The 25,842-nt window shown below is 36.2% G+C and overlaps 1 protein-coding gene across 1 annotated transcript in view; it reads right to left on the bottom strand.

The window, feature by feature from the left end:
• MTA3 (metastasis associated 1 family, member 3) overlaps positions 1–25,842 on the bottom strand; it is a gene marked incomplete at its 3' end in the record, with an annotated part of 101,003 nt that overhangs the window by 15,640 nt on the left and 59,521 nt on the right. Inside the window, exons 8-12 of the mRNA XM_009579120.1 lie at positions 18,443–18,542; positions 13,314–13,502; positions 8,760–8,834; positions 3,432–3,490; positions 667–791 (exon numbers count right to left, since the gene is read on the bottom strand). Coding sequence (XP_009577415.1) covers positions 667–791; positions 3,432–3,490; positions 8,760–8,834; positions 13,314–13,502; positions 18,443–18,542 — 548 coding nt within the window. The remainder of the gene's footprint in view (positions 1–666; positions 792–3,431; positions 3,491–8,759; positions 8,835–13,313; positions 13,503–18,442; positions 18,543–25,842) is intronic.

Raw genomic sequence — 25,842 nt, forward strand, 5'->3', positions numbered from 1 at the left:
AAGAAAACTATTCTTTAAAAAATGTGATTTGAAAAACAAAGTATGTAACTGGAACTTTCTATATAAAAAATACGGTTTTAATTTAATTAGTATTTAAGAGACAGGCAGCCATAGCAATGATCAGTGAAGAACTCTCATATGGTAGGCCTTTTCAATTCTCTCCATTTCTGCATTTTATTATCTACTCTCATACAACCTATGTTGAAGGCTGCCAAGGACCATCAGAAACAAAATACTAGGGGGAAAAACCCCACGCCCTTCCCCTGCCCCCCAGCAACAACAGAGGGGGACACCCCACCCATCCCCCCCCAAACCCCCCAAAAAAATCAAAAACCCTACAGCCTTACAGAAGAACCAAAAATAAATTTGAGTCTAGTATTCTGAAGGTAAAGGAATAACGTATCAGTGCCATCGTATTAATACTACTTTATCGTTCTGTACTTTCTGGATTGTTAAAAAAGTAATCATAAAGTGGATTTGAATATTGACCTTTAATGAATATATTGAAGGCAGCTCTAACTTAAAAGTTATTTCTGCCACAGAAGTTATTGAAAATTATCCTCTATATTATGCAAACAGAAGTACACACATTTGTTTTTAAAAAAGTGCATATTAAGATTAGCCCAAATGCCTGTATTATTAAAAAAACAAAAAAAATTTACTTACTATAGCAGCTTTCACAAGCCCGACCTATTAGTGAGGCTGGTGCCTGATAAGAGGCTCCCACTGCTCCATTGACTGCAGCAGGTTTCCCATTGTTGCTGGATATTTGATTGGGATTTGGTTTATTGCTTTAAATTAAAACAAAACAAAAAATTTAAAAAGTGATTTTACTAACCAGTTAGTCAAAATGAAAACCAACAATCTAATTCTGGAATTCTGATGTGTGGTGACAATATCTGTAAAATCTGCTCTAAACAACAAGACTAATTTTTATATTCCTCTAGTATTTTCAGCACTGTAGGAGACTTGCTATGTAGAGAGCTGCTTTGATGCTCAAATTTACAGATCTTTGTAAAATGCTCTCACATGGTCTAAGCTACTTGGCAAGCTAGTAAAGACCAAGTGTCAGGGTCAAGCATTAACAAAAGGCTGACACAGCACAGAATTTAAGGGGGTTCCAGTCAACAGATAAGGCTTTACAAGGTGAGGCTGGACTTTGGGTGAAGCGTAACAAGTAAGAGTAGTAACACTGCCTATAATACTACAAGGCTGTCCACCCTAGAAGAGAGTCTGCTGCCTCCTATCTCAAGCAGAAGTACATAACTTCCCACCAACTGCAGTAAATGTGAATGTCTTATAACCCTGGCAAAGCTCGCCCATATAATATCAGGCTGTTCCATCTGGGTTCTGTTCTAAACTACTTTCTCTCTGAGAAGGCTGAAGAACTGTTTTTGTGGGGGTTTTTTTTGTTTTTGTTATACTACATTATTATTGTGATTATTTTACTTACTAATACTTCAGTGAATTTACACTGAATAGTGAAATAGGACTTTACAGGTCAGTTAATTCAAAGAGAATTAATATACTTCCCACTAGGTTAAGTACAGTACTTCCAAAGCTCCAACTTTGTGGGTGTTAATTACCCCTTTGACAAGCTATACTCTCAATACAAGGCTGGATACACTGATTCCCAAAATGATTATTCATTACTTTAGGTAGCATAAAATATATTTACGATTAGTTAAAATGATTAATTGAAGAAACCTTTGCTGTATCAAGTCTCTACTCCAAATGCCAGCAAGTCTGCCTCATACCTTCTCCTTTTTCACTACATCCAGTGAGAGACACTTTTACAATTTCCAAATACTCTTTTATCAAGTACCTTGGGCTCAAGCTACAAGAGAAGGAATTGAGACACGATCAAATCTCCCACGTTATGATCTGTTGCTTAGTTACCTTCCAGAGAAGCAATGAATTGAAAGGGACTCTCTGGTATTAAGGACAGAACCTTGCTTTTACAGGAAATAACTTATGATCAAGTTCAAAAAGGTATTCAGCTTTGAGTATGAATTCTACTCAGATTTCAAATATAATAAATCAGTATTGAAACAGAGCGTTAGCAATCCATTTGCCCAAGAGTGCCCCAGACAGCACAGTTATCAAAGACTTGAAAAGTCCCACCACCTCTTACCATTGACTATGGATTTTGTCTTGACATGGAGGCAAAAGACAGGCAGTAAGAAAGATAAAGGCAAAAATCCTACATTTCAAAACAGGTTTTGTCATCCAATAAAAATAGTCCCTACTGCAAACATATTGGCAGAAGTCCTGAACTGTCCACATGGACAAAGTAAATTAAATTGAAAAAGCATTATAAAGACTGAGCATCTTACAGTTTTCCTAAAGCAGCCACCTCCCTGAGAGGGTTAGGAAACACTCCTACTAGAGTGTTCAGCTCTTTTCAAAAGGCATCATTTATCAGAGACTTGAGCTTTAAAACTCACAACATTTCTTCAGAGATGAGATTAAAAGACTGAATTTAACAGTCTGCTGTTTGTGTTATTAAACCCAGTTAAGAGAAAAGTCTGTATGAAATATGGAAATGAAGCTCTATTGTATGCAATTTATACAAGTCATCAAAAAGACAGCAGCGAATTTTCAAAGTATTTCATTTGGTATTCTAGTCTTCTGTTATACAAACACTCCTAACAATGGGAAATTCACATATATGTAAACTGAATATACCCACAGAAAGCTTCAAAGAATGTAATCTGTAATCCTTTCTCTTCTCATAATCTTGAGGAAATTATGAATATGAAAGAGAGATTATATCTTGTTTCTGTAAACTACATGTTAACAAAAGCAGATACAGCATCGAGTTTAAATCTAAAAAAACAGATTAAAAACGCCTCAGAAGAAAACAGATTTCATTAGTAAGACTTTTTCAAAGATAAAAGATTTTGGGCTGTGTGCTACCTTTAATTTACAGCCAGAATATCTCTTGTCTCTAGCTGAAGAACAGACTGTATCAACAAGGTAAAACTGTAATGGGAAAGTCTCTGATTTTATTTTATGTAACTACATTAACAACTGCTTTTATTTTGAAATATTGCATTTACATTTACATTACAAATATGAAGTGTTGTGCTACAGGGATTCCGAAAAACTGGAAAAAACTGCTTTTTAAATGATAAGGCCCTTCTTGCATGTGAGCAGTCCACAAAGCACTTGATCACCTTTTGTAAAACTTCCCATTGTTCCAGAACAGGCAGTTTGCAGGTCAAAGACAACAGGCTCTGTTAAGTACGAAGGTTTCACTTATGACGAGAGTTTGTGGCATTTTCTGATTATATCACTGTATATTGTTTGTATATTACAAATACTAAGAAAGTAACTATTAAAAAGACGACTAAGAAAATATCGTGCATGTTACTGTTTCAATTTTACCTGTGTATTATTCAAAAAAATGACTTTATTGTTATACTCACTAGGTGGGGATGTATACTTGTTTCAATTTACTTTCTGCTTCAGCTGCTTTCAGACGTTTCTAGTTGAAAAATTAACACATTAAAATATTTTATTATATTCAAGTATGAGATTTCATAAAACTGCACACAATCCATCTTTAAATTATTTCTATTTTGTGATTCCACAAGAGCCTCCAAAACAAATGTAGAAATCTACAAGATGAAAGCCATGAAAAACAATTTCTCTATTTTTATTATTAGTTTGAAATTACAGTATACTGTCCTCCCCAGTAAAACTCACAGGCCTCACAGATGACTGTAAAAATGACAATTACAATTTACATAAATTACATCTACATAAATATGTACGACATTGTGGCTAACCTTCATTGCAAAATAAGTAGAAAATAAATGAGTGAAATTGCACACGATGAGTTCCTCATCACTCAGGTAACTCAATACTTCTTGTGTGCTCTGTCAAGCCCGAGGCTAGTCTTTTATAAGCAGTACAAGGAAGTGGAACAGTAAAGTCCCCTGACTGTTAGAAATAATTAAACATCTACTTCCGTTAATGTGCCATTAAAACTGTAACTCAGGAACACGGCAGTAGCAGGACAGCTACACTACTATCAAGATAGTCTGTGAATTTACTAAATTATTACTTTCTTCATACTTGCAACAAAGTCAAAACATGTTGCACACAAGGTAGTACTACTAACTTCTAAAATGTTGAGAAGCTTTAGTTATTTCCATATATTATACAAGTAACTAAGATGACAATTTTTTCAGCGATGGCGCAAGAAAAAGTAGACATCTGAACTCTGTATCCGAAACATTTGTCTGTACATAAAAGATGAAGGAAAAAAAGATTATTTCCATGCGCCTCCTGTACTCAAGACATTACTTCTGTTCACTTGAAGAAAAAAAAGAACAAAAAAAAAGAGAAAAGGAGTTGAAACAGTCAATTTTATTACAGAGGAGGAAAAAAAAAAAAGGGACACTGATATCCAGCAATAATAAATCAACACTACCTGCCTGCCTCTCAAGATTCCCCCTTTCTTTATCAGCTGTTTAAAATTCAGTCCTCCATTTCTCCTACAACAGCCAACTCTCTTCTCTGCTATACTCCTATTTTCTGATATCCGATATTTGCAAGGCTCATAATCCACGAAGATATTTCCCACCTTGAGAAAAGTATCATCAAAAGACTCTGCTCTGAGAGTCTCTTGCCTGAGCCATGAGGCAAATTACAGGTTTAATCAGCTTTTACTGGTCGAGTAGTCTGAGTTAGCCCCCTCATGTAAACCACTGCTCTTTTCCATTTCAGAAAGTTGCCTCTGTGCCGACCATCACCATAACTCTCATTTATAAAAACTGCATCTTTGAGGAGCAATCTATGACAAATAGACTCCTAAGCAGTCCATGCCACCATGAATTAATTCCCATGCAATACGAGAGGCCTTTTCTATTTATTTCCATGATAGGTTGTTTTTTTTGTTTTGGTTTGGTTTTTTTAACAGGTTTTTGCTGTTCACAGATGCCTAGTTGTGTTCAGAGCTACAGAAGTGACTTCCATTGATACATCTGGTGTAGTTGCAGTCTTTTCCCAGCACCAGGCTTGGCAACACCGCACTACCTTCAACAGGCCCATAGCAGAAATGCAAACACAGTATGCTGTGCCTGCTTAAGTAGTTTTTATAAGAGCAAGGAGAAAGAATAGCAGCAGCATGCTCCAAGTCTCATAAATTGGTAGTTTTTAACCTGAGAACATTTCACATCCCCAGCAGAAGAGCTCTCAACAGTGAACTCTTTCCGCTCAACAGCTTCAGGCCACAGGCTTTCCACAACTGTCTCTTTTTCCTTTTCATATTATACCCAACAATATAGAATTTGTTTTCAAACTGAAAAAGCATGCGAGACTGCAGGTCAGCAGGTCACATGCGTTCCACAGAGGTTCATAACAAACTGGTCCCATTCTACAAAAAGAACACATAATCTCACTGCACACCTAGCAAGACCATCAGAGCAAAAGAGAAAAACACAATAAAGGGAAAGAAATGAGGCCTTGAAGCACTGTCAAAATGTAAAGGCATTTGTAGGAAGCTGTATTAAGCCCTGAATGGCAGTGACAGTGAGAACTGACTATAGACATTAACTAAATTTTAGCATACTTTTAATATGGCATGGGGGTTGTAAGGAATGCAATTTTAGCAATTGCTTTCCTTCTTTATTTACTTTATTGTATAAAGTGAATCATATACTGCCTTCTACAAAATAATCACACAATGCCCCTTCAGTATAAGCTATATTTTTATGCACTAAAACTATGGTTAACATTGCTCTCTAAAAGCAACCGAAAATGTCACAGCTCGAATTCACACTGACCTATCAACTTTTAAGTACCAAGAGAGAAGAAAAGATGCGGAAACAAAACTATCAACAAATAGTTGCAATTTCTGAGAAGAAACCTTTGCCTGTTGAAATTTAGAGGATGAAAACTGGTAAACTGTAAAGGTTGGAAGTTGAAATTGAAAACATTTAGACAAGAAACAAAGCACCAGTTTGTAACAATAAGGGTAATAAATTGCTCGAGCAATGTAACAAAGAAAGCTGATGCTTTTCCTGAAAAAAATTTACATCTGATCTTAAACAGTAACTATTTCAAACAAGTCTTGCAGACTGCATTGTAGGGGAGGTCAAGCTACACTAACCCAGCTTCTCACCTTTCACCTGGGCTCTACTACTTGTAATCAACTACCCTTCAAAGTGAATGCTATTTCTTTTTAAGAACTCTTGTTATGAATATCAACTGACAAATATCCCAAGAAATGACAATTTCAGTACGTTAGTACTGTTTTCAACAGCGGAAATAAATAAATGAGAGGGAAATGTAGTATGTTGTTGTAGTACAGTAATGTAGTTATCCTTACATATGTTCTCCCTTTTTTCTGTTGCAAAGTCTCAGTAAAAGTCTTTTTGCATTGAATCAGATTTTTAAGGAGAACACCACAAATAACGAGAACACATTTCATTCAGTGGAATGAGCCACCTGGCCTTCCTCAAACACCATATAATGTAGCAGTCATGGAAAGTGCCGTATCACCAAGAATGATTACCCAAAGCCTGAATTAGTTTTGCTAGACAGGTTCAGCACAGACTGAGAACTTTAACGTATCTATTTCCCTTCACCTTGACTTGAAGGAAACATGCTCTGAAGGCAAGGTGGCAGCAGTATCTCCACTGCCATTAAATCACCACCTTCAGCTACCAAGCAAGAATAACATTTAGGAGCAGTCATGACAAGGGAAACCTTCCTTATGCCTGACACAAATGCAGCCACTTCACACAAAGAAATAAAGATAATTAAAGAGCAAATTTTCATATTAAATCACACCAATCTAGAATTCAGAGACTGTATTTTATGCATAACATTCAAGAACGTACATCAACCTCTTTGTCTTCCCATTCCCCCAAGCTGCCCTACCCCTCAAGCATGATATTTAGAGAAGAATGACTCTGAAATTGCCACTTTCTCACTGAACATATTTTCTCTCTGAAATGTATTCAATTATCACAGCTTGTTCTGGTGGAGAAAAAACCCTACAGATATTGTTTTTACCGAACTATATTATTTTTACCATTCCAGAACAAACTAAACAAGGGCAGGATGAAGTTCTGATCTCTCGTTAGGAAGGATTACAGAAATGTTAACCAGGATAGAAATGAGGTTTTTGGCCTACACTGGTTTTGTTATTGATGATCATGCATGACCTTGAAAGAACATGTCTAAAGCATTAAATCCTGTGGTCTATTGCCATGTTCTGAGTTACAATGTTCTAAGTTTACTTAGTTGTAAGTAAAACACAGGTATTTGTAAGAGTATTCAAGTTGTAGGTGACCATAAAGCCTATGTGTTTTTCTTATATGTGAGGCTAAAAAAAGTAACCCTGCGGAAGGATACACAAACTCAACACACCATCACAGACCTTGATCGTTGCAGCAACAGAATCATAATGAAGCCCTAGAGAACTTTAGAAAGAGAGTCTCAGTCTTTCCCCAACCATTCCAGGGCAAGTATTTCAGAAAAATTTCACAGGAAACAAGATCAATCTCTGAGAACCTAAGAGTGTTGACAAAAGTCATTTTGCACTTCAATTTATCCATGGCTTTCAGTATCAATAAAATCTTTTTATCTGATTCTTCAAGATCATCCATTGCCCAATTCGTAAGAGCTGACAAACACCACAGCAAATCTCTGCTGGCAACACCTTTCTAGGATAAAGATTAACAGTGCAAAAAAAGCATTGAAAGTGAAATGAATGGAGACAAACCCAGAAAAACATGCCTTTTGTATTATTTTCTATTTGTATTATTCACAGAATTAAAAGGTACTTGTGATAGTCCAAGACTCTACTACGTGGTAGAGACTTTTCCCTTACTTTCCATACCCTAACAAGATGATGTAGAAACACTTTCAAATAAACCAGAACAATCTGAAGCAATCATCCTTCTGACACACTGTAACAAAATTGGGAACAATTCCAAAGATCCATCTAACAATACAGCTGTAATCACTGCAGCAAAAAATTTTCAACATGCTGTACATACATCACCACTAATTATGCAGCAAGTAAAGGAGCTACAGACTTAGATGTTAAATCATAAATTGTAATGGAGTATTTTACAACATTCTGTATATCTAAATCAAGGAATAAATCTATATAGTGTACAATATAAAAAGCACTAACACTGAAATTTTGCCTAAACCTGCATAAAATATCCCGGTGTAGGTACCCAATATAATCTCACCATGTTTCTGCTCCAGAGCAACCCAAAAAATTGAACATTCTGTCAGAAGGATGAACACATCCACTGTATGCAGAATGTTCTCAATTATTTTGTTTTTAAATCCTGGTAATGCCAAAGTAATGTTCTATCATGGAATATCAATAAAAGGTTCATAACATTAGCAGTCACCTTTAACATAGTGTATATTTCTTTTCCTTCAGTCCCATGCACAGCTTTACAGCCTAAAGCGTTTGCTCTGGAGCTCATTTCCTTCTTATCCCATACTGCAGTAAGAACCAGGAATCACATTGCTACAGACCAGCATACAATACAAATGACTTAAAAAGCTCTTCAGTTACATGATGTATAGAAGGCATCAGAGGATTTGACAATGCACCCTGTGAACAGCACAAAACCACTGGTCTATAGCCTAAAATATTACCTTAGGCCTCCCACTGTATCTCTTTTTAAGAATGCAAACAAGATTTTTATGCTTTAACAAGTTCAGATTTTTTTAAGAACGTGGCAGACTGGTTCATGCTGAAATACCCATTAAATTACCTGCTGCACATATCTGTCAGTGGTTTTCCACATGTAATAATACTCAATGATGCTAGTCAGCGACTTCCAAGGGAGCTGAAAAACAATTGTTACGAATTAGAAGTGGTTCCAAGAAATTGCAATGTCCACATCTTATTAAACACATGTTAAAATCAAGTATAGTTGATACACAAATAGTAAAATGTCAATGTATTAAATACCTACATTAAAATCCATAGGGAAATAAATACATATTACTAATAATAATATACAATCTTTTCTTATAGTTAACAAAGATGCAGAATTACAACAATATTATACATCCAAATGTAATTTATTCTGTTTAAGCCATATGGTTAAACAAAATGATCAAAACAGAATCCAGATTTCCATCAGGAAACACAGACGGTAATCTCTCTATTATAAAGTGTATCAGATGGAGAACAACATCAGGTCCAAAATAAATCATCTTGACAAGACTCTGTTCGAGTCTCATGATAATTTCACTCTTAAAAAAATACAACGGTTATTGTACTTAGTTCACAGTTTTTTCAAGTCCCATAATAACTCATCTGCTCATACAATACCACTAGTTTCGCATAAACCTTTGCATACTCTTGACCATTAAACAAGAAACAAAAGGATGCTAGGGACAAATGCTACCTTGAGCAACAAGAGTGATACTGACTATTTCACAAAAATCTCTGTGCAAACTCAGGGCAAGTGATGATGATGATTATTTTGGGTGCACATGTTCATTGGTAAAGTGAAAATGTATTAGCCTAAGTTTAGGGGAGAAAATTAAGCATACAGCAGCCATTTTTAATTACTACTGAATCACCTATTTAACTCCATAAATTCTATCATTTAAATTAGTAATTCTCTTACAGAATTCATGCAATTTTTCTTCATAACCTGGAAACAAGCTACTATTTCAGGCGTGGTTTTTTCTAGAGGCATGCACTAACGCTAATATTCTCTACTCTCCAGAAATAAGGATGATTTTTAAGAAATCCCAGAAAATACAGATGTGGAAACATTATCTTTCCAACCTCATTCACTTCGCTTTGGGGCTTTCTCCATGTCCTAAGCCAAACGCATATGTTCCTGAACCTCTAATTATGTTCCTAAAAGCAACAGAGGAACACTGCACCAAGCTGCCTCTCCCAGCATGCAGGAGCTCACAGCCAGTTTTTCAAGCTGCTTGCTTGCAGATACTTAGAGGCACTGAGTCTGGCTCCCACCTCTGCCTTTCAGGAGCTAGGATTCAGGTCCAGACTCAGCTGTGCAATCTCTTTGAGGCATTGTACCACAGCGTGTAAATCCCTGGTCCAAACAATAGCAGTTTTGTCTATTTGCATTTAACATGTAGCAGTGTAACAAATGCATAAGCTGATGTTGCAATGGATACCAAAACAATTCCGTTTACTAAAATCCTTTTACTTTCTCATGTAAATTATGCCTTAAGAGAAATCTGCCCAAGAAAAGGCCAGTGAAAGGAACATGCGTTTGGTGTGAGGTGACAGATGAGTTGCTTCTCAGTCTCTAGGTTCATATTTTTCCTGGCATCCAGATGAAACACTGTCACCCCAACTACCTGCCATTGTCAACCAGCACATTTTAGCTTCTCCTATTTATTTGCCTTCCTGAACACTTATTAACACAGTCATGCTACAGATTATGTTTGACATTTCTCTAGAAAATACTTTAATCTGTTTTAACTATGATTGTGACACCAGTATGTTCATTCACTCAGTAGGCATCTACAGTTAAAGAAAGATAATTAAGGTGCTTGGACTGGATAACCATGATCCTTTTACACTTTGATTCACAACTCAGAAAACCTGTTTGACAGACTGAGTATGAATATTCTGTATTCTGTTTACCTACGCACTTAAATGACAAAACACACTAGAGGCACATGAATTTTCCAGAGGTTGCTCTGAACTGCCAGAGAAGCTGTGAACAGCCATAGAATAATGTACTCTCATGACCAAATTCTATTAAATACTAATTGAAAGAAGCAAAAATGACCATCTGCGTGACATTTTTGTAGGAGAAAATTAACAAAGAGGTGTCAGCAGTACAAAAACTGAGAGGGAGAGGGAATTTTCAGTTTCTTCAGGATAAAAATGGACCACTCAAATCAGACCAGCAGGAAAAAAGAAGGATTATAAAGTATCATAAAATGAACATGTTAACTTCAAGGCATGTTTCCACAATTTTCTGAAGTTGGAAAACAGTTGCTCCTATAAACGGTTCAAGTCTGATTCCCAAGGCCCTTCCTGCCATATTTGAGATGTAACAGTTACAGATTTGTGAGAACAGCTGATAATGAAAAACTAAGAATTAACAAGCATAACAACTGTCTCTTACCATTAGGAAAATAGTTATATTTGGAGAACATAAAATATTCAGTCTTCTTCCATTCTACTACCCTGGGATGTGAAGTAATTCAAGTACGTTAAGTAAATTCAATTAACTTAAAAAGTTTAGGTTGATTAGGATTCACATAGGTTCTTAAAGACAGCAGAACCTCAACAAATGAGCTCCTATAATGATGAGCCAAGAGCTAATGAAAATGATTATTCAAAGGCTAGACTGGTAATTTGATAACAAATGAGCTTCTCCTCTCTATTAAAAAAAAGGTAAACTCCTTTGCACCATTTAATTTATAATAATTGTCTTGCTTGCTAATATTTAATGTTTATAGCTTAATGCTTGAGCTCCACATTGAATGTCAGTTCATGCAGTGAGATTCTGCCTTCATGATGTAAGAGAAAGATCTACTCATTTAACTGAATCAAGGATTTAACTCAGAAAGTTAAGCTCCAGAAGAACTTAGTAACTTAACTTTTAATAAATATGGAATTTAATTTTAGAAAAAAATTAAATAAATAAAATTTCCATGGGAAAAACATTTACTATATATGTAATATTGACTATTCCATAATTAGGCTCTGTCTTTAGGAATTTAAGTAGCAGAATTCAGCAGGGAAAGACTTCCTGCCTGCCAGACAACCCCGCCTCATCCTGAAAACCCAATAATTCAACCACCTACTTCAGACGCACATCAATACTTCCTGGCTACTTGATACACACATTGAGACAGTCATTTTCTCTTAGTCCTCTGGGAAGCTTTCCTCTTGGGCGTATGAATGTTTGCATAATTATTTGTTTCCCTATGACAGGCACATTTTACAGCAAAATAACAGTCATTGAAAAGCCAAATACTATGTATTAGGAAACATTTAGTTAGAAGACATAGCTACTGAACTATTGTACTAATTACAGCTGAGGACCATTTATCTGTATGAGAAATAATAAGGAATTGTAGTTTACATTAAGATTTCAGTTCTAAAACTCTATAAAATATTCTTTTCCAATCATATTTTCTTGAACTTAACACAGCTATTTCATCCATGATGCAATTTTCAACCTTATGGGATGAATGCAGTGAACATTTTCTCCCTTAGGAATCTCGAAAATAACACGCAGATATAATACACCTGTTAAAATGTCAGTTCTTCAGAAAAACAATAGCCTTCCCTTCCCACCTTCATTCAATTATCTGTTTCATTTCAGAACTGTGAAAGTGAAGAAAAGACAGCTTAGCTCAGTGCCAAGACCTCCCACTGTCCTGCACTCTTAGTTGGAAGGACTTCTATGTTTACCAAAGAGTGTAATTTTCCCCTCACAAAGATTATTAGTAGTATCTGCAAAGAAGAAAAATCTGAGCTCTCAGAGTCAAGCAGAAAGAGTTGTGAAAATGTTTCAATTGACTTCAGTCTTAAGTAACGGAATTCCTTTGGCTCAAATCCTAGCCTTTTCACAAAGCCCAACCTGAACTTAGTGCAACAGAGGAAATCTTTTTCCTGGAAAGAAAGAGGCTCTCCAAGAAACCTGCAAAAAAATTTGCAGACAAATTACTAGCAGTTCCAGCAACCAGTGTTAGAATCAATTTCTTTTAATTACTCTGCATTAGAATTCAGCAAATTAAAGCTTTGCTGCCCTGTAAGTCTGATATTTCGGTACCAAAACCAGTGCAGTTAGAATATACTGGAAAACATTTCCTTTACTTTTCAAAAGTGCCAAAATACCTAATATGTCAAAATAACTCCCTGTAGTACACTTTAAAAGCTATCTGAATATAAATTTCTCTCTGCTAACTAGAGAAGGAAACCCCAGCTTTTCCAAAAACACTCAGGGGAGTCAGCCATGTCAGCTGCTAATGAATCTCACTGGAAATTGTGGAAAAGTTCTGAAAAGCTGCTGGAACTTTTTCAGATGCTTGTAAAATCCTTGTAAAAATCCTTTTCAAAACATATCAGCATGAGACATCCTACCTGGTATTAAACCATTAAACAGATTATCTTCTGCCAACATCTTTCCAAAGAACGGCACTGAACAAGAAAGCTCATTGACTTTCAGGCAGATAAAATGTGTATGTATGTTAATTACATATATCAGCTACACAGATTTCTCCTCTAGCTAATCTTCCAAACCTACAGAAAGCGGTTATGCTCACCCATGAGAAAACACAGTAACAGAAAAGTGTACTACTTTCGTACTTACAAAGTCTTGTCGAATGTCATTGAAGTCCTTGCCATACTTTTCCAATGCCTCTTCAAATAAACTAGCTTCTGATGCTGACCACTCTTCCATTTCATCTCTACACAAGACAGGCCCTCCAAGTGGCACTAGAACACTGATGGCACTGCTCAAATCATAGTTGTGTTTATGCAGTGTATCCATTGCATGAAACTAGAAAGGAGAAGGACAGAATAAAAAACTTTTTTAAATAGACAGCAGTCCATTTCAGTTAACGCAAATTCAATGTCTTACTTTCTATCTTGATATCATAGGCTTTCTGCTGTGGACCATAGGGAAAATAAATTGTTTATTCCTTAATTTGGGGAAGGAAATGCCTTAATAAAATGTTTACTAAAAATGACATTAGTTTAGTAGTTCCTGCAAATTACTAGCAAACATTTCTAGAGAATCTTTAGTTGGTAGAAACTGGTTCCAAGCAAGCCAAGAGAGACAGTGGCATATATTGACTGAGGGGCCATTTTCAATTAACAGAAGTTCTAAATGGTAGCTCAACAGCTGCCCAGACATCTATATGCTCAATATTCTCATTCCTGGGGAAGGAAGCCATTTATTGGTTTTATTATCATCATACTGAAAAACAAGCAAGATTTTTGCCCCTTGCTAAGCTCTGTTGTCAGACATGGGTAACTGAGGTTTCTTTGGTTACTTCACTTTCCTTCATAAAAGAGGAAAACAGAAAACGAACAAGTTATAGCATTTCACTTTAGAGGTAAGACTGAACGCTCACATGAGTAACCAATGATGGGGAATACGAAAAGTAAGCAATTACATCACAAGTCCACCCGCAGGGAAATCAAGCAACATACAAGAAGCCTTTCTGACTCAGCGTCCCAAAAGCCCCCATCACCACAATCTTCAGTTGTTGTGCTGAAGGAGGTATTAGAGGTATAAAGTGCAATAACGCGTGTGACTGCATAACATCAGTCTTCCACCTGTTTGTCCCACCACAGCGATGAGCTGTAACTGTAGCATGCAATCTCTCACACAGCCCTAAACTCACCTTAAGAGAGGGGGCACCGAAAACCTTTCAAGGAAAGAACACTCTCGCATTATGTGTCAGTATAGCACTTACAAAGCAATTCCAGTTGAGCTTCTGCATACAAATGTACAGTAAATAATGAATTCTCCTTATCTTCTGCCATCTCCTATGAGTGGCTAAAGCCTTTCTCCAGCTTTCAATATACCTCTTTGAAAGCTATCAAGCACAAGATTCCTGAATTGTTTTGTCTGCAAGAAGTAATGTCACTGTTATCCTACAGGATGTCATTTTACTTACGGTTCAAGTCAAATTCACCAGCCTTGAGAAGAAGCCTTCTAATATGTATAGAAGTATTCTAATACGGAAATACGTAGCATAATGTCTAAAAATCCATAATCTTCAGATTAGAGAATATAAAATGAAACCACGGATTTATTGCTTATCACTCTGGGAATGAATAAACCAGGCCTAAAGATTGAACTCTTATATGCGTTACAAGGTTTAAATCTTTGTTTAAATTGCAGCCCTTGTGGAAAACAGCACATTCTGGACATTTTCCAAGCAGCTGCTAAATCTGGATCTATTCACTGATACCAACTTTCTTAAAAATGACAACAGAAGTGAAGAAATCAGGATCTTGCTCTTGCCTTATGTTCATTTTTCCATCTATAATAAACATCTGATTCCATAAAGCTTTTTTTGGTATTACTAAAGAAAAGATTCATAATGAACTCTGTACTGTCTTCACTGAGCTGTTCTGTGATAGAAGACCACTGACAAGTTCCCACGATAACACACTCTGCCTTCTGCAGGTTTGTCAGCCCTTACCTGTAATCAAATTCCCACACTGCAGTGAGTAAATTGTGCTAGCAAAACAAGAGCAGCCTGAAGACATTACTAGAGCCCAAGACAAAAAAGTCTTGGAGTATTTCCTTTTTATCTGCTTTACCCAAGGATGAGAGGACTGCAAGAAACAACTAGTGGGTACCTGATACCTAAGGAGCAGAAGGCTGGGAAGAACCGTCATTGTCTCTCCCAAATAGGAGCTTGAAGGACAGAGGAAGAACGACCCTTCCCTAAGAACTCTTGCTCAGACCATACTGTCCTGAACATACAGGGGGTCCCCACCAGAGGAAAGGTATTAGCCACACAGATAGAGGGAACTTCAAGTCCAAATTTAAGTAGGTAAAGGAAGAAACTATCCACCAAAAGCTAAGGAAGGGCTGCATGGAGCTGGGAAGAAAGGGAATGACAGGGCACGCTGCAAACAGGCTGTAACACACGGTTCCCAAACCAGCTGCAATTTCAGTAGTCAGTTAAATCAACTAGACTGAACTGCTTCCAACAATGCACTGAAACTGGAAACAAAGTATGGATTCTATAATTCAATAATCTTTTAAGCATATTTATCTTAGGAGCCACATATATGGAAGCGTAACAAAAATCATTAAAAAGATGCCGTTCAAAATGCAAAGGAAAAACCTGTTCATGCTTTTCATTTTGAAGAGACATCCAAAACCAGATTTACATCCTTACAGTAAAGTAGCACGGGCTCTTCCAAACAAGCCCACCACAAGGAGCAAGTGATTCCATCAACGTGCTTTGCTTTAATGGCTCTCATTGTCAGTGTATGCACTATGCAACGTTTAGGAATCCGAAACAGGAAGTCTTCCCAGTTTCTTTCTCTTCTCAGAGATGAATTTTCATTATAAAATAAAACACTGTCTTTCAGAAGGCCAGAAATGCAAGTTTCAGTTGGCTGGCTGTCTCACAAATCTTTATCACTGTAAGAAAAGAACATTTACTATCATCGAAGAAGGTAAACACACATTGTTTCATGTCTTTCAGTAGGGTTTTCTAAAAGCATTGGTAGCTTCCTGCCTTGTCTCGTTACCTTTCCCATGTTTTCAAAATAAGGAAGCCTGAAAGTAGCCTCTCACTTGCTGTTAAGCTGCAAGACTTCCCTAATGCGTACATTCACTGCGAATTTACTCATGTTTATAACCTACGCATTTATTGTATTCTTTTTTAGTATCAGCCTGTTTACAGTCATCTCTAATTGAAACAACTGATTAGGAATACTGGAAAGCCACAGGTGTGGCGTACGGAAGTCCCATTAATAGCACTTCGGGTGCAAGGGTTATCTGCCTTGCATTAAGAATACAGACAGTATAACTTTCTTAGTGTTACGCACCTAAATCCCTTCCAAAGCATAAATAAGATACACCACAAGTTCTGCAAACATCTGTACTAACTTCAACTGGTGCTGAAAACGTGCTCCCAATTAACACAGGAACATCTGAAAGAATAACAACTATAATGACAAATTTGTCTTTTCTTAATTTAGAAGGAAGTATATTGCCAAAGAGCAAAAAAGAAGCGTTTAAAAAAGCTGAGGGGGTAGGAAAATGAGAACAGACAGACACAATAATTAAACCTGGGGTGGCTCCTCTGGTGCCTCATTGTAAGAGATGCCTTTCATTAAGCGTAATGGAACTTAATGGATCTTCTATGGCACTCAAACACTAAATGTATCCCTTTATTAGAGCACTGCACATGTACTTTCAAATAAGAAGAAATTGCTATAAGGATGAATCTACACTATTAATCACTGAATACAGTAAGAAAGATGTGCAATGTGTGGGATTTATTAGAAATTCTTAATCCAATGAAATCTTCGTAAAATGAAAAATGTTAAACTAAAGAACTATTTTGATGGAAAAAATAAAGCATTTAATGTGAACAGAATTGTGTTGGTAAGGTCAAATCAGCAAGTGAAACAGAAAATTCATTTTGAGTATTACTGAAAACATTACATTTTGCCACTGCCTTTACTACACTACCTTAGTCCAGACTAAATCAGTTTCCTGTTTAATAGCCTTTGAGTACACCGCAAAATGTAAGAAATTAAATATTTTTCTCGTAATACTAATGAATATATTTTACCTGGAATATAAGAACTGCCCTACTGAATCAGACCAGTCATCCATCTAGCCAAGCATTCAGACTCTGACAGCAGCACCAAGGGATATCACATGAAGAAAATATGCAAGTAAGTCTAACCACAGTCTGAGGTCAACTCCCATTTCATTCAGCAGCATCTACAAACCTTGGGAATGAGAAATGCCAGACAGTACACCTCTCCTATTCTCCTCAGTACCCATTTATGGACCCATGGTCCATAATTTTTCTAACCCCTTTTTTTTAACCTGCTCATACTGTCTGTTCCCACAAAATTTTGTCTAACTGAACTCCAGGGGCTCTCTAGCCACTTTATAAGGCAGTACACCTTAACTATTTTAAACTGATCTGTTAGTTTCATCGAGTGTCCTCTAGTTCAAATACTTAAATATCTGATGAACAGCAGATCTACTTTAGCCTTAACTATCATCTTCATGATTCTGTACACAAATACTTAAAATAATAAACAACTCCTGCTGATGCCTTTGGAAATCTAAGTCAAACTTGATTCTACGAAACAGTAAGATTTTTTTGTTCTCACATAGTTTTCCTGGCACGCTTTTATTACTGTAGCACATCTTGTCATCTCAGCTAATATGAATATGTAGAGACAAAACTTTGGTCTCTAATTGATATATTTTTAACTTTCTCTAGAAGATGCAGGTGCTTACATTACAGTGAATACTTTAACAAACTAAGCAAACATCCTAAGGACATCCTAAGTAAAATGTTCTTCAAAAAGTTGCTTACAAAGTCAGATTGCTTATACTTTATAAAATTTACTGACACACACATCTAAACCATTTCGTATCAGCTTTATTACCACATACTTTAAATCACACTATTGATTAATTATACTGAATGAATCCCTATACAATGTGTATTATCCACTCTGCCATGCAAAGTATCACATATGAAGGTATTATATTTAAATAGATTTCAGCTACAGTCAAGTGATTTACAGTATGATTACAAAGGCAGCACCAATACACGAACAGAAAACACATAGGATTATCTACCATACACACACATATCTTGCACGCAGGGATCTAAAGGAAAACGGATATCCGGAGGACAGGGATTCCGGAGTAATAGATACTGTTGCATTCACAGATACAAAAAAATGTAGGGTTTTTAAGAAGCCACCTACCAGTGTGATGTCTCGGGAAGCAGCAGCTGCACTCATGTGTAAACTAGGTTGCCTGACGGAACTACTGCAGTCCAATGCTCGAGCAAACGTGCCAACCGCACTACAACAGAGAAACAGTAGACAGTAAATGCATAGAAAAATATAACCTCTTTTTTGTTATCAGACTATGTCATATCTATAAAAGTGTCCTTTTAAAAATAAAAGTCACATACTGTTACTCTTAAGATTTCAGATCTTTGCTAACAAAAGACAATTTATCAAGACAAATCACCAAACACTGCAGTAAAAACTCTGACCTTCTCCCCCCAAAGTAACAACCTACATGTAAGAACAACAGCATGGAAACAAGATACTCAGAGAATTCTAATGTACCAACTTTTTAATGTACCGATTTTTTTATTATATATGAAGTCACAGATCCTACTCAGTTTGGGTTTTACAACTGTGACCATTATTTTTAAAACTAAAAAGCTACAACACTGTTTAACAAATTACAATACAATTTAAAAAACAGGGTTCACCATGTTCCCATGAGGAAATTAATAACATTTTATTCATTTCATGCATGTCTACTACTTCCATTAGTGAGGCAAAGAAAGCATATTAGCTCAGTCTAAGGTACCTGCAAAATAATATTTTTGCCACAGGTTTTAAGTAATAATGAAATAAATGATCTCTCAGCCAACTTAATAAAAGCATTCCAGCATTACTGAAATGGACACGTTCTTCTCCAAACCTTTACCTTTTTTTTTCACTTTTGTTTATGTATTGTGTACGGCATTTATTATACTTACCAGAGCAACAAAAGATAAGGAATAGAGATGGAGAATTAGTGTGATAGTGACTGTTCTAAACTGCAAACTTTCCTTGGAAGCCTATCTATATATCACGCACAGTGAAGGGAAAGATGCGTACGAGAATTTAACTGGGCTCAGCATATCATACAGGAAATGAGAAAAGCTGCAGCGACATGTGAGAAAGATTATTAATTAATAGAACAGAAGTTGCTCCAGTACCCTGAGTTGCATAATGACCCTTGAGGTGCATTGTGTCACTATGATATTCTAAAAAAATTATTTGTTGCAGTTATGACATGATATAAGTCATTCTAACCAACTCACCTAACATTTTTAATACAGTGTAAACCTCTGGACTAAGGACTGGAGCCTCACTCAGCAATTACACGCACGCAAGTTATAAGTGCGGAATTATACCAATGAGGAATGTCATTGACAGAGATCAACACACTGAAAGTGTCACATTACTGTGTACTATAAACCTGATATTCAACAATAAATCTGATGTGCATCAAGAGTTTAACTCGATAAGGTGGATTATTGATCATGGAGAAACTGGAAATAACATCTGTTACTGCAATTTTATCTTGAATCTCAAAACATTTAATACTGAACCCATGTTTCAGTACTTGCTGCCAAAAACTTGTAAGACACAAATTAAGATTCAACAGCAGTGATTCACACACTCCAGATATTAACTGCTTAAATTTCTAAAGGTTGTGGAATAAATAAGTTATATTCAAACGTTGTTCCACAACCTTTGCTCCCTCTTTGCAGAGATGGCAAATATGTGACAAGAACACACACACACATTCTATTTTCTTTTTTAAAAGGTTTGGCAGTACATAAAACAGTATTTGTCCACAAATCAGTCCCAAGAATAAGGCTCTATTGTGAACACATTTCCTGATAGTCAGTCAACCCCTTTAAACATGCTGGCATTGATAAGGGTTGTAGCTAAACAGTCTTTCCTGTGATCCTTCTGTTGCTACTGTTCAAACCAGTAAAGCAGCATGCGGCATGACGCTATTTCCCTTCTGCTGCTACCTACTAGCTTATCTTCCTTTTGCATAATTAACACTATTTTCTTTTGACCATATTTCTAAAATAAAATCAGAGTATGCTATGGAAATTACACAGAGTATGTCCTCACAAGTCACTCTCTAGCACATCAAGCTGCCTTCCAACTTCTTAGGCTGACTTCAGAGCCCAAGCATATATGAATTATGTTGCCCAGTATGTACAGTCAAAATTAAGACACAACATAAAGCTACATTTATTTCAAGTGAGTGATAAAGAGATAAGAATTGATGCACTAGTTGACATCACTTCAGTGCTGTACTGAGTAGGAGAGGATCACAACCGTCAGAGGAATGCTGCGTGGGAGTGTGGGATACGTGAGTGCAAAACAAGTAAGAATCACCATAAAATGCAGGCAGTGTGCCATTTTGGGGGCGGGGGGTGGAAGAGGGGTGTGAGCGTCTGTGACTATACCCTGAAATCAACGTAACTTCCAGTTCACCTTTCCCTGGAAACTTTTGAAAAACAGTGAATTTTTCAGACAATCCAAATAAGTGTAGGAATTCTAGAGCATTTGGCTGTTAAATAGTAACTAGTCTCAAAACTTAATAGTGATATACAGTGCTCTGTATAACCTAGCCATGTAATCCAAATTCAATATTAATTTTAGAAATCGTTAAAATACTTTAATTTTTATGTTTTTCCATTTAAAATACAGATATGAGGAACATATTGATACAAAGGTCAAACATTTCCTTTGTCGTTTTCCCTTGCACGATTTTTTTCTAATAATAACACCAAAGAATTATTTTTAGAATGTTAAAATGAAAAAATAACTAACTAACCAATGCCTAATTCCAGAAAACACACTACTATCTTCATCTACCTGCTACCAAAATAAAACTCAGTATTAAGCCAACGCAGGCTGAACAGTCAGACCCTGACTACTCATTTTTTTCTTTTAAGCAGACTCTTTAATGTAAATGTTCCATTATGTTGGCAGAATCCAAAGAATAACTGTAAATATTTAATTGAAACTATATTTAATTCAGTAACAATAATAAACTCACGTAACCAAAAAAATGTGCTCAGCAAGCTAGTCACAAATTAGTTACTCAACAAGTAATTAAAGTACTGAGTCTCCAAACAGAAACCAACACGCCCCACGCCTCCCAAAATAAGCTAAAGCCAAAAGGCATACAGACAATGAATTACACACGTGGCAGAGAGATGGACAAGAATGATAAACAATTGGTATTATCAGCAGAGAGATCACTCTTTGCACAGGCTGTATCAGTAAGCAGGTATAAGAGCTTTAAGGGCTAGACCAATGTTACCTTAATTAGGTTTTCCTTGTTTTAATTATCTTAAAGACCAGAACATTCTCTCAAGGACTTATAACCGAGATTGCAGCTGATAACCATATAAACGTAAATCAAGATAATCCAGTGCCAGGATCTAAGACTATGGAATAAATCCACAAATTCAGCAAAACTCAACAATACCTATGTCCAAAAAAACCTGACAGTGAACTCTCTAGGAGTTAAGTAGCTTGTCATCATTTTCTTGTGCCTATGTGCCCTACATTCGGGCAAAACTTCAGATTAGGTACTGAACACAGAAAATACATCGCTCCAAATTTCTTGTAACTCAAGTCTAAGACATTCAAGGAAGTAATTGTTCAAATTTTTGCATAAGATTAGTGTTACTGGTAGCCAATGAAATTATGATGCAGCAAATGCAAGAGACTGTCATAACACATTTCTAAAGATTCAACTGCTCATCAGCAACTAGTTCTGAAAAGGGACGTTATTTACCAAAGAAAATCTGGAACTACTGTGATTATACATCAAGATAAAAACAGTCACTAGTCTCCCCGGTAGCAACAGCAGTCCAGCATCAAATCAGATCCAGAAAGTTCTGGATCCAGGCCAGTAACTCTCTATTTTCTTCTACCTTGTATTCTCAAAAACCCAGCTGAGACAGAGATCCTTTTTAATCTGAGGATGTTTATTTTAAAATTGTTCACTTTTATGCACTGTTTCTCTGTTTCAGTGATACGAGATGAGTAGTGGGTATATTCAGGACAGATCTGTTTAAAGCAAACCACCTCATGCATGAATCTGCAAATTCACAATTTTCCTCACAGATTTGCAAACTAATGAATGAGACCTACATCTCACCTGAGAATTAACGTTTTTGAGGAAAATAATTAAGTGGTTCTTTGGTGGCTTCCTACCTGCTAGGAAAGCTTTTTGTTTTCCTTATTATTACAGCAATGTTCCCTTTCACTATAAGTTGGAAATGGTCCTAAAAGATGACCTCTTAGACTGCTATCAATAACAGCACTTTATAAACAGCCAATTAATATCTGATTGCTCCCTAAGAGAGTCTCGTGATACTTGAAATCTTGGAAAGAAGAAGAAAAAAAAAAAAAGCTTCTTCAGGGGAGATATATGTCATCAGCACAATATTAATTAAAGTTGAAAAATACCCCCGAGATTTTTACTACTGGATAATGCAAAATCTGACATGAAGAATATATTCATGGTAAAATGATGCTGTTCCAGAAGACACATTTTCCTTGCATTTCTAAGCAACTGTCTGTACAGTGCTATGCTTCATTATTATCACTTCAGATATTCAGAGCGCAAAGGGAGATGACATGATAAACATGAAAGTCACTTGCCACTATTCTTTCTCTGAAAGACTCTCAAAGTTAGGGTCAGGGGTGGCATTATATATAATGTCCCCTACGCACCACAACTAGCCTTCAGTTTCATTACTAAATGAATAGAAATGGAACATATGTGAAATCTTTATTATTCAATAGAAATAGAATCTGATACATACAAGTAGTTTAATTCACAGGATCATCTGTACTCCATGCTGCAATTTCAGTCACAGAGGAGATTTACAGCCCCCAAAAAGCAGGTCCATGAAAACGCTGCTGCAGAAAGTTAGTTTTTTTTATAATGCAATAGATCAGGATTCATAAAAAAAGGTGCAAAAAGAAATTCAGCTCCAAGTCTGAATAGTTGTTTTCAAATGAATTTGGTCAAGAAGAAATATAGTAACACAAAACGTACAAAGGAATAAATGTGTATTGGCCAAGCATGACTGACAGGCAGAAACACAGTATTTTTCATACTCCTAGTAAACTTGATGTGAGCGTATTTTTCTTTTTTATTGCCAAACCATCTGCTTACCATTAGATGCTGTAATTCACCTTGCTAGCAAACATCTAGTTCTGCAAGTGCAGCACTGACATCAAGATTTTTCATCATCTTTACCACATAATTTTATATTGCAATTCTGTCATTAAATTTCATTATCTCTTTAATGAACTCCAATTCCTCTTACTTTTCATCACCTAAAGAGAATCCAGAAGCACACTAATGTCGAAGCTTTCAAACCAGTGACTTTTATATATTTGTATTTTCATTGATGAGCTTTGGGAGTCTTGTCTACTGCCACTGACTACACTGAATTATCTTGCAAGAACAGTGTATTACTATTTGAGCACACTTTTAAATGTTTTTTACTTATTGTTCTCAGTTGACAGATGTATTCTTTTCCTCAATATGATGAAAGACACATTGCTAGTTGAAGCTGCACTGTGTTCCTTTCCTCACTGTAAGATAAATTCATGTAACAAATAAACCTCCATATACCATGAGCATTTATAACTAAATCAACTGTAACCAACAGAAAATGAATATAATCACTGTCTTAGAGAAAATGGAAAAGTGGAAACAACACAGGAAGCATCAAGCTCTAATTCAAAATGACTAACACGTAATTTTCCAATCTTCTGTGATTTTACATCAAAAAATAAGCAGGCATTCAAACGAAGAGAAATATGTTATGTTAGCCAGAGGTACGCAATGCCATTTTAATTTCAAAGTAATCAGAGAACAAAATTTTAAGGTAGAGGTGCAATGCTTTAAGGCTGTTTTAATTAGTCTTCAAAACCCTGTTTTGAAGTTGGAAATACGTTGGGACCACAAATGTCTGCAAAATAGCTTGATTTATTAGAGAGATATTCCTTCCCAAAGACTATGCTAATAGTCTAGTTAGACGAAACAGAATAAAAGAACTTTGTTAACTATTTCACTGCATCATAAAGTACATAAATGGAACTAGAATGTACCAAAAACTTACCATGTAATGAATTATAGACCAAATTAGCAGACAGAAAGAAAATGAAAAAAAAAAAAGGGTCAGGTCTACGGCTCTCAGCATCTGTCCAGACTGGAGCCCACAACTCTTACCACGTTTGAGTCTGGCCAGGACCATGTTTGACTCCTTGACAAATTAAAAAAAAAAGAAGAAAAAAAAAAAAAAAAAAAAGGACGGCACTATTATGTTATACACACAATAGGAAAGTTTATATTTCCTAATACTATGCAATTTGGAACAGAGTTAGAAAGAGAACATGAGATCTCACAAGGAAATGAAGCATTCTTTGTATATTAGGAATGATAGAGACTGATGACTGGAGAAAACAGGGTGCATCTCTATCAGTGTTCTAGTTCAAATTAGGAATGGAGTTTCAAAGCAACTGTCCCCAGCGTCTTTATCTACTGGACTTTAACCAACATCAAAAGGTATCTTGTAGCATACAAACTGGATTTCCATTAAGTTAAACAGTAATTCCACATACTCATAGATATTTAGTCCACAGGACCAGATCAGAGTTAGCCTAAAAATAAAACTGCTCAAAATGTGCAGTGTGGATGCTACGTCCTCAGCACCAAACATTTCAATTCTACAAATCCACTACTTCTGTACTGTACTATTTGCCAATGTGGACAGATCTAAACTGCTGTTGCAGCTTCTGAGAGTCCTGTTCTTTGAAGCTAGTAGACACAGAAGAACTGTTGCCAATATATATGACAGAACAAAAATTGCTTGATGAAGCTGTATCTTATTTGAATGGAGTAGAAAATGGTATTGGAATTCTCATTGCCAGAATATAAATGACAGCGCATTACCCAAAAAACAACTCAAAACCAGAATACGTTAGTCTGATGCCTCAAGCTTCTCCTAACAGATACTTTTGCTAGTTCAAGCAAGAGGCCCTTGGCCAAATTATGCTTCAGTAGTAACAGTAATGTATTTTCAAGATTTGTAAATCCACAGTCAAGCAAGACTACCTGGGGAGCTCAAGGTTAAGGATCTTCCCGCTCAAGTACTCTCATGCTTTTTTCAAAATCTCCATAGATTTTTCTGGCACTGCTACCTCTAATTTTTGGACAGGATAGGCATATTCTTCTACTTTTATATCCAGCAGATTATTGCATACTAGGGCTGAATGACAAGCCCAGACTGACCAGGCATATAAACCTAGAAAAAAGGCCTCTCGCTCCTGAGACAGTAAAGAAACCTTGTAAGACTGGGAAAGCCACATGCCCTAGGCCAAATATAAATGTTCTTGCAAATGGGCAATACAAACAGAAAAAGAGAGTGTTTAAGCACCTTCTAAAGAACCAACAAAGCCTGCTTGTGTGGTTGAAAAAGCTAAAGCCTACAAGGACAAAAGTAACTCTTTCTTCAACCAAAGCAGACTGAAAAAACTGA

This window comes from Fulmarus glacialis, unplaced genomic scaffold (genome assembly GCF_000690835.1).
Source record: "Fulmarus glacialis isolate BGI_N327 unplaced genomic scaffold, ASM69083v1 scaffold17870, whole genome shotgun sequence".
Classification (NCBI taxonomy): Eukaryota; Metazoa; Chordata; class Aves; order Procellariiformes; family Procellariidae; genus Fulmarus; species Fulmarus glacialis.